At 55.5% G+C, this 13,967-nt stretch overlaps 3 protein-coding genes across 3 annotated transcripts; 1 reads left to right on the plus strand and 2 right to left on the minus strand.

The window, feature by feature from the left end:
• Positions 1 to 143: 143 nt before the first annotated feature.
• CHGG_03254 (uncharacterized protein) lies at positions 144 to 3,608 on the minus strand (the record flags this gene model as incomplete). The annotated part of the gene is made up of 2 exons (XM_001229769.1): positions 144 to 582; positions 799 to 3,608. 2 exons carry the CDS (start codon positions 3,606 to 3,608, stop codon positions 144 to 146), a joined length of 3,249 nt encoding a protein of 1,082 aa, XP_001229770.1.
• Positions 3,609 to 5,347: 1,739 nt separating this feature from the next.
• Positions 5,348 to 6,680, plus strand: CHGG_03255 (uncharacterized protein; the record flags this gene model as incomplete). The annotated part of the gene is made up of 3 exons (XM_001229770.1): positions 5,348 to 5,393; positions 5,451 to 6,434; positions 6,487 to 6,680. 3 exons carry the CDS (start codon positions 5,348 to 5,350, stop codon positions 6,678 to 6,680), a joined length of 1,224 nt encoding a protein of 407 aa, XP_001229771.1.
• Positions 6,681 to 7,667: 987 nt separating this feature from the next.
• Positions 7,668 to 13,170, minus strand: CHGG_03256 (uncharacterized protein; the record flags this gene model as incomplete). Its single annotated transcript, XM_001229771.1, has 5 exons — positions 7,668 to 7,727; positions 7,873 to 10,227; positions 10,402 to 12,233; positions 12,292 to 12,921; positions 12,987 to 13,170. The coding sequence occupies 5 exons, from the start codon at positions 13,168 to 13,170 to the stop codon at positions 7,668 to 7,670; spliced, it is 5,061 nt and encodes a 1,686-aa protein (XP_001229772.1).
• Between the last annotated feature and the right edge of the window lie 797 nt (positions 13,171 to 13,967).

Consider the following 13,967-nt stretch of genomic DNA (forward strand, 5'->3'; position numbering starts at 1 on the left):
GTGGTGCGTGGTGGGGGTTGTGGTAGTCTACCTTATCTTATATTGGGCTCCTTTTTCCAACGGAAAATAACCATTATATGGTCAAAAATATACACAAGCCAAAGAAAAAAAAAAAACAACAAGTAAAAGTCAAGAAAACACGCTCAAACGCGACTCCCCAGCTTCCCACGACTTGCCCCTGGCCACTTCCCCGGCACCGGCAGTCCTCCCGACCGGAAGCGGCCTGGGGTGGCGCTCAGCGCCTCCGTAACCGACACCTGGTGGCCGGCGTGGAAGGGCATGAGGTGGGCCGAAGCGCGGTAGACGGGGGGCTTCTTGGGTTTTGCGGACGGCGGCTTCGCGTACTGGGGTTTGTTGGTCTCGCGGACGATGTTGCGCAGCTCGTCCTCATTGTTGCAGATCTGCGCGCGGATGAAGCGGGCCTCGGCGGCCGGGTCGGCGGCGGCGGACTCGGCGGCGCGCAGTTGCTGCATGATGGGGACGCGCGGGGTGTAGGGGATAGCGTCGAGTTTCAGGTCGGCGGTCATGTCTTGGGCGAGGCGGGCTAGGTCGCCCTTGGCCAGGAGGTCCGTAATGTCAATGCTCTCGCCGGGCGGGATGGGGATCGGGGTTGGACGGGGTCACGCAGTCCATGTCAACCCTCCTTGCGCAGCACCGTGTCGATGTCGACGGCCGAGAAGAAGGCGCAGCTCTGGGGAAGGTCCTGGATACCGACCTGTTGGGCGAACATGACGCGCGTCCAAAGATTGGCGACCTGCAGCCGCCATGGCGGCGCGGTACTTGTCGTGGTCCCTTCACCAGGTAGCGGATTTCGTCGTGGACGGGTTATGGCGGAGGCGGGCGTGCCAGGTTGATAGCGCCGGGTGAGTGTAGTCCATGGCGACGACCAGGAGGTGCAGGTAGTCGACACCGCTCGACTGGATTGCCCAGTTGATGCGCGACGTGAGGTAGCCACCCTTGCGGATGAAGCGGCTGTTGAGCGCCTCAGTAATGCCCGCGCCGAGCACGGGAGTGCGCGGGTGCTCTTGCTCGGCGAACTCCTCGAGCTTGTTGAAGACAAACGACTCGGTGCCGCCGCGCCAGAAAGTGCGCTTGTGGAGGACCCTACGGTTGGTCTTGGTGCCCTTGGTGGTGGCGTAGAGCTTGGTGGCGATCTGCAAAGTCTCTGTCTCGCTGAGGCTGGGGTTAAACTGGCGGAGGAGCTGGGCAGCGAACTTCAGGCCGGCGCCGTAGATGCGACCGTAGTTGAAGATCTTGGCGTCGTTCCGGGTGATACCGAGAATGGACGCGGTCCGGCTGTGAAGGTCGGTCCCGGCGGCCTTGGTGCCTTCGAGTGTCATGAAGCCGATGGCGTTGCCGCCGTGGATTCTGAAGGTGGAATCGCCTATCACGGAAGCGATCCAGAGTTCCTCCGAGTCCACGTCGGCGCCGACAAAGACATAGCCCGGAGGAGCCCTGACCATAGCCTTCAGCTCCGAACCAACACGATTCTTCTTGGCGTTGGAGGCCGTCAGCCACGTATTTTCGACAGCGCGGCGGGTGATGGTGCCCATGGGGATGATCTGGGGCAGAATGAAGCCGCCGACCGGTTCGCCGCTTGTTGATTCCTCGCTGGTTTGGGCGGACTTGCCAGCAGTGGATGGTAATTGGTCCTGGTACACTACTAATTGGGACTTGATCCTCTCCCGCGCGCTTATCCAGTACGAGCAGGAGGCGTTCATTTCGAGCGCCTCCTTCGCGTAGGAATACTCTGACGACAGCGTTCCCTTCTCAAAGTAGGAAAGGTACGACTTGGCCAAGGGGGTGGCACACCGGGCCGTAGGACCGTCCTTGTGCGGCAGCTTGAAGTAGACATGGTCTTTATCTTCTTTCAAGGCCTCGATAGTTTCCTCTGCGAAGTCGCAGGGCTCCATCAGTTTGTCCGTGTACTTCTTAGCGTCGCCTCGGGGTACCCTGAATGTCCAACCGTGCTTGTCGGACCAGAAGAGCGGATACCCATCCCACGCTAACCTGAGGAGCAGCGGCGTTATCCTGGTGCGGACAGTGAGGTTCATTGGGGCGGTACTTGTCGCAAACAACCCCTTGTACCACTTGGGCTTGCCCGGCAGCTTTTGTCTCGCGGCCGGCCGAGGCGGGTCGCCCTTCTTCTTTCCATTGACCATCTTGATCTCCTGCCCCGACCAGTCCAGCTGTTTCATCCAGGGATCGTTGCTCCACTTGTCGGGGTCGTCCTTGATTTCCAGAGCCTTCCCTGCTAGAAGTTCTAGGCGTTCTTGCACACCGTTAGAGAGGTTGTGATAGGTCGCCTCCGCATTTTTGATGTAGGCGTCCCATGACTTGTTGACGGGCAAGATCACGGACGAAAGGTGGCGGAGGGCGGCAAAGCTGACGGGATGCGGGCATACGCGGAGGAAATTGGGGAAGACGACTTGGTAGACACGATGTGTGATGGCGACATCTGCCGCGCAATAGGTCAGGAGCTCATCTAGTCTTTCCACCACTTCGTCCCGGTCGAGCCCGCCAAACGAATTCCGGAGCTCCTTGTCGATGGTCACATCGAGATGGAATTTAGCGACATCGCGTAGTGAGTTTATAGAGCTCCGCTCCACCCACAACTCCTCCTCCTCGGCTGAAAAAGCTTTGTTGTTCAGCAGATCGACCAGGTCGACGCTGTCGGTCTCCTTGACGATCTTGTCCCGTAACTCCCGGTTCTTCTTGTGTTTCATCCAGGTGGGCCGCTGTTGCGAGCACATGCCATTGACAGCGACGTGCAAGGACATGGTGTCGAGAAAAGAATTCCGCGTCTGCTGCAGGTCGTATTCCTCCAATATCCTAGCTCGATCGTATCCTACATTATGCCCCACGATTACCCTCTCTTTCGCCGGGTCCCCCAGCGGCACCAGTTGGTGTTGGTTCTCGGTCTCTCCCAACAACCACGGCGATAGCCATGCATACCACGCCTCGGGTGTGCCTGCGCAGGCCATGACTGCAAATTTGTTTACGTTCCACATGACCTCGGTGTCGAAGGCGAGCATGTTCCCCTCCGGCGCGTCGACCTGTTCGGTGCGGCCGTCTGGGTAGTACTTGGTCCATCCGCTCCGACGTACCCATGACCTCGGCTTTGGTGGCAGGACCGACTTGACGAACTGTTTTGCGAGCCCTAAGAAGGGCTCCGCCGCGTCGACGCCTAGCTTGTGGAAATGCTCATCGAGGGTCTGGCCGGCGAGGGGAGGTAGCTTGAAGGCGACCGGGGGGGTTTTGTCGGTGTTTTTGCCGAGAAGATTGTGGCGGGTGAGGTGGTCTTGCGCAAGCTTGATGAGCTCGGGGGTGGGCGGGGCGGTGTCTCCGTTGGGAAACAGCTGGTTGTAGAGGCTGGTGCTCAGTCCCTGGACCTTGATGTCGTTGAAACGAGGCTCACAGGGGATGGAGAGATTTTGTTTTTGGTCAGCTACTGGAGCATTGGCAGTCGAGTTCCACCGGACAAGACCCGAAGCCGATCCCGAACAACGCCATGATCGATGGTGGGTGGTAGCTCGATGTCGAACGAGACGGACAAAGTTCGCGGCGGGCGCATCTCCTCCTCGCAATCCGCGAATAGAAACGAGCATTTTGCGCTGCGAAAAAGAATGAACGGCGGAACCGCACTCAAGTCATCGTAACTTGGGGGCGGATTGTATGGACTTTTTAGAGTTGAAAAAGTCGTCCTATCAACTCGAGAGATAGATGACGGCGAAAAAAAGCCGTTTGTGAGACATGGAGGGGGGGCAGATTTAGAAAGATCAGGGGTTCCACATGGTAACTAGTTACTGCACATGTAAAATTGACCCACCAGATGACGTAAGGTTAGTGAAATATTACAGTAACTAACTATTACCACACTTGCCACACTCAGCCGCCGTAACTCGCGCGTTTTGCCAAGACGAATGACTCGCATGTATAGACGAAGTATAAAAATTCATTCGTCCGTCCATTTGTCCGTTAGTATTCGAGTAGCTGCATCCAACAGAGCAACACCTCTCTGTCCGACTCAATACCAATACCGACCGAGCTTGCCGGACGACTTGTATTTTTGCGCTTCTGAGCCGACCCTCTGATGCAAACCGCGCGCATTGTGTCGACCTCAGCTGTTTGTGCATCGTGAGGGCAAGGCTGCGATAGGCTTTGTACCGACAACAAATGTGTTGCCAATTTTGTGTCAAATAAAAGCTTGTTCGATACCCGTCTCTTCAAGACAGTCTTTCTCCCCCTGGTTAAAAAAGCCGAACTCGAAAGCAGAGCAAAAAGCCAAGAAATAGACAAAAGTAAAAGAAGTCAAGAAAAGAAAAAGAGGAAACCGGGCATAATAAATCGAAGAAATCCAGCAAAGTAAAAAGTAGACATTGGGCTTTCAAATGTCTTTTTCGTTCATCTAGTCAAAGGTTTCGTCGGCAGGAGCTCGGCTTTTTTTGCCCATAGAGTGACAAGTGAATTCCTCCTGCGCATAAGATCTCTATACGGAGCCTTAGGCCCTCCAACAGATGCTGGTGATGCGTCATCTCGTAACGTCAAATGGAGCGTTTTATTCCCCATTCTCAACGCTCAGCTGATGCTCCAATGGCCGAGAAACCGAGCCCTAGTATCTGTTCCTTCCGGTAGAAACAATACCGGACGTTGCTATCGAACCGCGAACCCTGTCTGCATGCACGTACTTGATCGTGTCCATACATGACACTGATAGCAGCGGAATTAAGCATCCACCCAGTGAGAATATACTTTTACGATGCCCGGCTTACCCGAACCATAGAGTTCGAATTCCTACGACGGATTGAAAGTAATGGGGTTGGTTGCCTGTGGGGATTCCCGGGCAACAATCCGGACCCGAAACGGAAGGAAGGCCAGCTTCGGGGTACTCCTGCCTTTTGCGGGCCTGATCTCATGCTTCCTCTGCAGAGTTTCTGTTCGTTTTTTTTTTTTTTTTTTTGGCAGGGATTTTACATTGTGTGTCCACGATCTGCGAGGTGCCTGGGAGCTCCCTCCTTTGGCAACCGACTCATATCGGTGTTCTACCAAGGAGCCAGCCTGGGGCAAGGTGGCGATGGTCAGCGAGGACGGGATTCCATCTCGGGTGGTTTACCCCATCGCACTTGCGATACCCCCCCGGGCACCTGTGGCATCCGGAAACCTGGAAGTACTTGCTTTGCTTCATTATCTATAAGATAACCTGGCCGCCCAACCGATAATTTGCACACGGTTTTCCCACCTCACATAACCATACCTGCCTTCTCAACACAAGCACTTCTGAAGCAGCGACAGGAGCTTGCAGCTTTGTACAACACGCCGCCTGCAGTTCAAGGTTCCCCAGTCACTCATGGCCGACAATTTCTTCGACGGAACTTGGAGTGATTTCTATGACGGTATGTACCTATATTTACAATTAATTGTCTCCCCTCCAAGTACCTGACCCCCTTTAGATCCTGCCTTGCTCAGCTTTGCGGCCCTCGGCCTGCCTCTCGAATCTCCGTCGCCTCCTCAACGCATACACATGCCACCAGCCGATTCCTCTTCTCGGCTCGAGCCGCAGGCAGCACATAATGCGAGATTTCGCCCTAGTCCCAGGGATCGATCTGCACCGTTTGGGAGTGGGGTGGTCCGGGAAGCATCAGCCTTGCCGTCCGAAGATCTCGGCAGCTGGTCTGTGCCTGGACCCACTCGGCCCGCCTCCAATAGGCGACCGACACCGGCAGCCTCTCGGCGTCCCGAGCTTTCTCGCAACAATGCATCACGGAGAAGAGTCGAGGACCAAACACCTTCGCCTCGCGCTCCCGCTTGCCCCACTTTCCCTCCACCTTCCAACTTGAATCCCATTGCACTCTCCTCTGCGGTTACCGCGCACGGCCACCCAAATTCCCAACGAAGCCTCGTCGACAACTTTCCCACCGCAAGACTCCCTCGCAACGTTCCACCCGTTTCATCCCGCCGCCGAAGCCCGCGCCAGGACTATATCGCGTCCTTCGCGACCGCCACCGCCGCCGATTTCCCACGGCAACCTGCCACACCACCATTGTTCAAAGACCCCGTGCTCCGACCGCCAATTATGTCTTCGAATACGCGGAGAAGGAGCGTGCGTCCTGGCGACTTGACAATGCCCACCCCGCCGAGCCTGGCCGCCCAGATGTCGATGCCCGCACCGAGGACCACCCGCCGGAGCACGTCACAATCCGTTCAGCCAGAGCAAGGCGCCTCCAGCAGCAAGCGCAAGCGAGAATCCGACCTTGTCAACGACCTCTTCGGAGATGGCCCTTTTGACGACCAGCAAGTGGTGGATTTAGTCGACAAAGACGAAGTCCCATCCGAAATCCTCAATAGCCAAGAGAAGAAGAATTACACTAGAATGAGCACTTTTGATTGTGTCATTTGCATGGACAGCGTCAAGGATTTGACTGTTACCCATTGTGGTAAGCTTTCTTCCCCATATATGGCTCAACTCCCTCTGATAATGATCTCCAGGCCACCTATTCTGTTCTGCGTGTCTTCATTCTGCCCTCAACATGGACCCAAACCGACGAATCTGCCCCATATGTCGCCAGAAAATCGATAAGATGCCCATCAACGGTAGCAAATTCGGACAAAAAGCAAAGGGCTATTATTCCTTGGAGCTCAAGCTGCTGACCAGGAAGAGCCTGGGAGCGAAAGCCGAATAGTTGTTTGAGGCCACGGCCTAAGTAGTGGGGAACGATGCCGTGTTAATCTTAACATGATGCGCCGAGACCGCTACTATTGAGGCTCGAGTTCCGGAACACATGGATTCTCAGATCCCAGAACATGGCTTTGGGTTCTACACTCCGTTGGACTTCTGGTAGACCGAGATATTCCAACCTTCTGGATCCTGAGCAACAATAGTCGGCATGCAACCATACATTTATATTTTCATTCGGATTCTTTGTTTCTTTCGGCGTGGACATGCCCGAGTCACGACCCCGGCTACACAGGACGCAAGTTTCATGGGGCCACGACTCCAGGCTCCATTCTACTGCATCGGCTTTCAGGGGGCTGTTTTCTCTTTCCGCTTTCCAGCATTCGACGCGGGAGTAGTCTGCTTTCAATTTTGCATGGCCGGTGGGATCAGCATGGAGGCGGACAAACGGACAGACAAACAATTGGCGTTATGGGTTGGTGTTGTATACCCTGGGCAAGAAGGTTTTGACACGCATAGCATCATGGGTAGGCAGGCTAGACAGGATGGTCTGTCTAGCATCAAGGTGGAATAGGGTTGGAACGGTTAACTGGGATTTTCATCTTCCTTCACGGACTGGTTGGTGCATAATAGTGGTTCGTTCCTTTTCGAGGTCTTTGTTGAGTTATGATTAGGAACGGGGAATCGCCAGGCAGGCGACCAGCCTAGTGCTCTGTAGATAGCTTGAAATGCACACATCCTGAGATCATATCCTCACAAGGAACGACATTGTGATCCCTTCTTTCTTGGCCAACACCACCGCTATTAGACGAAACAGAAATGTCTGGGTCGTTTTATTCCCAACAGTGGGCGAGGCAAAATCCATCTCTACTCGTAACAACCAAAAAGGATTCCCTCCCCTTTCATCCCAACACTTGTCGATACCCTCTCCTTTCATGATGTAAATACCCTGCCTGCCCTGTCCTCCAAAGAAAGAAAGATTAACCCCTCCTTCTCAATGGAAAAGCGTGGCACCCACCCGCGGCTTCTCGGCCGGGGTCTGGCCCGTCTCGAACTGCAAAAGTAACATCGTCAGCCAACCTATCATGCTTCAAGAACCATAGCCATAGCGGGCGACGCGTCGCAGAACCTCAACGCGAGGACCGCGCGTGCCCGACGCGTTAGAGAGGGAGAAAAAAGAAAAAAAGAAAAGAACGTACCTCCAAGAACCCCGTCGCCATAATCAGCAGCATGAACGCCTCCGCCAGCTCCTCGATCCGCTCTTCCAGCGCCCCCTGCGCTTCCACGTCCCCCTCCCTCGTCCCCGCCCCCACCGAACCCAACAGGCTATCCCCATAAGCCTGCCCAACCCCGTTCCCGTTCCCGTTCCCAACCCCATTCCCCTGCGCACCCCTCCCCCCCACCACCCCAATCCCCGCGCTCCGCTTTAGGGTATGCACCACTAGCATGCGATGCTGGGTGAGGAAGCGGCGGCCCTGGACAACATTGCTCGCGCCGCGGGCGAGCACGGCGGCGGCAACGATGCGGGCGAGCGCGACGAGCAGGGCGTAGTGCTTCTCGAGGGCGCGCGTGTTGCGCGCGTCGACTTGCAGCTCCGGGTCGGCGCCGAAGACGCCCGCGAGTTCGAGCGCGCGGAACAGGCCCGCTTGGAGGACGTATTTGGCGCCGTGGCGGGTCTGGGCGAGCTGGAGGAGGAGGGCGAGCTTGGCGGTGAGGTATTGCTCCGTTTGTTTGTTGTTGTGGTGGGATTCGGAAGCGGTTGTTGTTGTTGCGGTTGTTCCCCCGGCTGGGGAGGAGATGACGGCGAGCCAGTCGGCGAGGATGGTCTTGAGGGAGTCGACGAGCACGCCGAGGAAGTTGAGTCGGTTGAGGGCGTCGATGATGGCTGTGTCGTCGTCGGCCGAGGAGCGGCGTGAGGTGTGCACAAGCGCCGAGAGGAGGACCGTTGCGGCCGTTTGGCAGGACGTGTCGCTGCCGTAGGCGTCGTCGCAGATGACGTTGAGCAGCCGGTCGCCGTGGAGTTGGATCGCTTTGAGTGTCTTCGTCCGGGCTGTTGCGACGCTGCGGTTGCGCCCTCCGGTGGCGGCTGCGGTGTCCTTGTCGACGATAGCGGTCAGGTAGCGGTAGCAAATCCCGTAGTAGAGCGCACGGAGCTCCGCACCGCCGGCCCATTTGCTAATAGAGCTGAGGCAGACCTGGAAGAGCTGGAAGAGCTTATCGCTGATGAGGTTGCCGACGGTGAACTTTTCTCTTTGCACAAAGGACGCAGAGTTGTCGTCGTCGTCGTTGAAGTCGAGTTTGAATAGGAGTACCTTGGCGACTCTTGCGAGTTCTAATGCTTCGGCTGGGCTGAGCGTGCTGTAGGCTTCAAGCGTTGGGAGAATGGCTTGGAGTGCCTGCAGTAGAAAAGCCATCTTGGGTGTGCCCTTGAAGTCGTTGGCCTCAAACATGATCAGAAGCAGGTTTGCCCATGCTTTGAGCAAGCCGAGCCTCGACGCGGCGAATAGCTTCTGGCGGTTCGTGAAGGTCAAGTACTCCACCAAAATCCGCTCTTCTGTCTCGATAGCGTCAAGGTGCTGCTGGGATGCTACTTGGAACGTATCCCTAAATTCATTACGCTTCAGCGCGATGGTTTCCCGCACTTTGTGGATGTTGTACTGCAGACCGGCATCGGGGTGCTCGACAGCAGACGGCCTCAGGTCGAGATCTTTATAGAAGACGAATTGCGGCGGGGGCACGTCCCAGGCGGCATCGGGATTAAGGAAGTCGAAGAAATCGAAGATGTTTGCAAGGCTTAAGGGCTCCTCGCTGTCCATCTTGATCTGCCCGTTCAGGGCGTCGAAAATCTGGCGCTTGATAGAAGGTATCCTGTTTTGCGAAACGCTGCACAACTCCTTGCCGATGTACTCAAACACCATGGCTCGAGCACCAAGGTAGTCGATGTATGCCACCGAGGCGTTGGAGAGAAGGAACTCGGGGTTGTTCGCTTGCAACTCGTCCCATGTCAGGTCCGGCTGAATCTGGATCTCCCTCAGCAGCATATGGAAGAGGAAGTTGGTGGCTCTCAACTCGTCCATGACCAGGGTGCTGGAAAGCGGGGATTTCCAGAGAATCTGCAAGATGCGTAGAATTCGATACTTTAAGGTGATAAGATATCCGCGCATCCCACGCTCCTCCTCGTATACCGAAATCCCGATGACAATGTTGAGCAGATTGTGAAAAAGAGACTTCTGGGAATCGAAAGCCCCCCGTGGCTCGATGCCCAACTTGTTCAGTTCGCAGTGGAAACCGAGGAGAAGATGGGCGATGGTTGGCTGATCGGGCGTCGCATTGAGACATTCGTAGATGAAGTCGAGGATAAACAGCTTGATCACATAGCTCTCTGACTCGGCCTCCAGTGCTGGATCCAGGGGCGCAGATATGGTAGCAGCAAGTGAAGCGGCAATGGTATGGCCCTCGCCGCTCCTTTCGAGCTGAACAATCGCCTTGTTTCGGTGGCCCAGGCGGCCAGTATCTGGGTTCCAGGCCGAGATGATTTTGGGGGACGTAGATATCTTTTCGAGCAGTTTCAGGCAAGCTAGTGTCAACTCGCCGTGCCCGAGATTGCAGTACTTGCCGAGGTCGACCACCAAGTTCAGATGGCTCAGGATACCGTCCTCAAAGGCGGCGTACGCGGCGTTCGCCACGGAAGGCCGTCGCTGTTTCTCCGACTGGATGACAGGACGCACCAGGAGTAAATAAGTTTCTTGCAGGTCGAGAGCTTTGATCATGACCTGGATGCCCCGCAGAATACTGAGCACCAAAGGCGAGTCTGGGGATGCAGCGCCCAAAATAACGGCATCTTGGTGGATGGTGCGAATCAAGGCGGTGATGACCTTTTCGTTAAAGAGCCACTCCATGACGCGGGCGAAGGGATGGAGGCGGACGTATGTAGCTAAATCAGTTGTTGGCATGGCCACATCGATGGCAATATTGCTTTCGTTGCCCAGGATTATGAGGTCTTCGTTGAACGTTGATAGGCAAGTCAAGGCGAAATCAAGGCAGCTAAGCCGCACCGCCCTGAGTTGGGCAGGGTCTGCCAGTTCTTGAGCCTTTTGAGAGAAGACCCGAAAGACGAAGTCGACGTAAGGTTCCATCCCTGGCGTTCGGACGCTGCTGCCCAAGTCTTCGGGGAATGTCAGGCTGTCGTTCAGCCCTTCCGGGCCCTCAAGCGGGGCGAAGAGGGAGGCAAGAAGCTGAATGAACGCGTTCGATTCCTCGAAACCATCGCTGAGGTCATTCAAGAGGGCTTCCATGTGCCCCTCTGGGCTCAGTGGTTGACCGAGGTAAGTCATCGGTTGCTGGCTTCCCGGGTTGGTGAGAGTGTGCGTTGCCCAAGCATCGACATACCTCCACAGAATCTCGTTCTCAGGAGGCTGTCTTTGAGTCATCAAAGCCTTAAGGACATAGAAAATACAAGCGCGGAGTCGAGCCGGCAGTGGGCCATCTCCGAGCCTAAACAGGGTGTCAACCAGCCGCATCTCCTCGTCCATCATCATCCTCTGCCGAGCAACTTCGCTTTCCGTTGCCAGCTTAGCGATAAGCCGCAAATAGCATTCCAACATCAAGGCGGACTCGGGCTCTGTTTCAGCCAGGTCAGCCACGGGTTTGGTGGGGCGTTGTATGGTGTGCGCCTGTGTTGGGGGTGGCTTGTCCCGAAGCTGTTTTGTGAAGTAATCCAACTCCTTGAAAATCTGGGACCACGTCAAAGACTGAGAGCGCTTCATCTTGCCAGAAGATTGGTGGCCCTCGTCGAGCAAAAAGGTGTGAGCAGCGGTCGCACATTCCTCGTTGTCAGAGAGACACTGGAGCATTTCACAGAATGCGCTGACAAGCGGCGTGGAAGCTCGTCTAGACGCCCACTGCAAAAATCCGGCCAAATTGCTATCCGGATCTTCCCAGAAAGACATGGCCGCGTCCGGCCTGCCCTCGTAGGCATATGATATGATGATCAGGAAGCGCTCAAGGTCGAGGTCTTGTTCGTGGCTTTGACTGAGCTGCCTTTGCTCATCTTCTTCCGTCCTCAGCTTGCGAAGCATATCTGGAAGGTTCGAGATAGAGGCATCCACAAACCCCTCCAAGCGCACCATGAGAATTTGCTGGAGGAAATGACTGAAAGGGAACGGGTCCGTTGCTAACGAAGGGGACTTTCGTTGCAGCCATTGACGCATACCCAATCGCGATGGGTCCTGCCATTCTTGGGCTTTACAGTCCGCGGCAACTGACAATATAAAGTCGAATGCGCCCTCTTTGAGTGCCTCAATAAACTGTTTGTTCCTCTCGTCATCTTCCTCGTCCAGGTTAATCCCTTGAAAGTCGTAGCTCGTGTCGTCGAGGTACCATCCGCTATACTCGGCAATCCACCAAGCCCGGACGGCGGCACCGAGGTACGGGAGAGCCCACGAATCATCGGTTTGTTTGCAGACAACACGGTTGAGCTGGCGCGCTTGTTGGAGATCGCCCACCCCCTCCGTGGAACCGAAGGCCGAGATGTAAGCAGCGAGAACCGGGAACAAATGAACTAAAATGTATGAGTAACGTTTCGCGGCAGTAAAAGCCTAGGGCGTGTCTCATCATACCAAGGAAGTGATCATATTTGTCGACTTTTCTGAGGGCCTGGAGGAAGTCCTGGAAGTCGTTGACCGTCGCATGACGTTTCTCGACCGCGGCGTGGAGAATTGCCGCCAAACACTCATGCTGCTCAACGAGGCTGGTCCGTGAGAAGTCGAATGTCTCTTGATTTTCTGAGCCCCTCACGAGAGCAGCTTGCTGCAGTAGGTTCCGGGCCGCGGCCTTTTCCGTCATGTTCTGTAGCATGACCCTCACACTCTGCATAGCCTCCATGCATCTTGAGACAGCCTTCGGGCCGGCAGCCCCTGTGCGTAACTCGGGCGGAGGGATGCCGAATACCTTGTCCTCGGCGACGATGCCGAACGAGTCTTGCAGGCCCGGTTCAAGGTCTTCATCGGCCGCTATCTCGACGATCAGGCGCATGCAGTCAAGTAGATACCTGCGTTCTTGGTGGAAACGGATGACGGCGCATTCCCATAAAGGTCGGCTCTGCGTTTCGGTATCGCCTTCTGCATCGCAATCCAACAAAATTCTTGCCGATTCGAGCTCGTCCAGATCCAAGTCGTCGGCAACTCGGAGGCAGTCGTTGACAAAATCGTCATTGATCGCGTACTCGTCTTCGCCAACCTTGACCTTTCCTAGTTCAAATCGTCAGCAACCCCCTCTCCCTTCCCCGGCACTCCGTCTGAGTAGCATCACATACCTGTCCCTAGGGTTGCTCTGTGGGTCGAGTTTCGCGGGGGTTTGTCGATCAGCTTCTTGAATGCATCGGTTTGCGCGTCCAAAAGCTGCTCCAAAGTCTGCAGTCCTTCATATCGATGCTGGCGGACAGCGACCAGTTCCCCGTGCAGAGCCTGGAGGGCTTCGAGCGCGCGCAGTTCAGACATGGTCGACGGGGTGAGATGCGCCTCTGCGCATTCTTTTGATGTCGCAGCCGCGTTGTTCGGAATCTCGGTGCCGTCGAACGATACCTATAGTTAGTGTGTCAATGGATGCGGGTATCGAGAAGCGTCCCAGCACGCGAGTCCCTAGACTACCGGGTTGGTAAGGCGTTTGTACCGTGTAAGTGTCGAGATTTGAAGGTTTGACGATTTAGGCCGTCCCGCGCCAAATCGCCTGCCGATTGGCGCCAAACAGCTGCACAGTCAACAAAAGAATTAGGCGGTGAAGTGTTCTGCCGTGACCCTGGAAGCATGGGCTGTGTTCTTGCTGGGGACGCAAACAGAGTGGGGCTTCAGGCTGGGCCATGGATGCATTTCTTGGTCGCGCACCTGGACCGGACAGCGGATGGTCATAGCTCCTTCCAAGTTCCGCCTTCCCAAACTCGAGCCTGCCCGTTTATCGGGATGGATGGAAGCCTACCTAGAAGATCCAATGCTGAAAGCGCGGTTCTGCTCTCAAATAAAATTCGAAATCCCAAACTTTCTGAACCAACCTAACTCTACATATCACCAAAGTGGTTAATGTTGATATTGTTGTTGTTGTTGTTGTTGTTTTCTCCAACTCCTCGCGGCTTCTTATTATTATTCTACAACCAATCTGGATAGGCCTGGCGGAACATCCATGTGCACTGCGCGTAGCTGCTTTTTCCGCTCCAATACCGCACGCGCCTTGTACCTTCTTGGGTTTCTCTCAACATACCGCCTTACCTAGGTATTCTTTTCCGCCTTTAATGCTAAAGGTG

Source organism: Chaetomium globosum, genomic scaffold (genome assembly GCF_000143365.1).
Source record: "Chaetomium globosum CBS 148.51 scaffold_2 genomic scaffold, whole genome shotgun sequence".
Lineage (NCBI taxonomy): Eukaryota > Fungi > Ascomycota > Sordariomycetes > Sordariales > Chaetomiaceae > Chaetomium > Chaetomium globosum.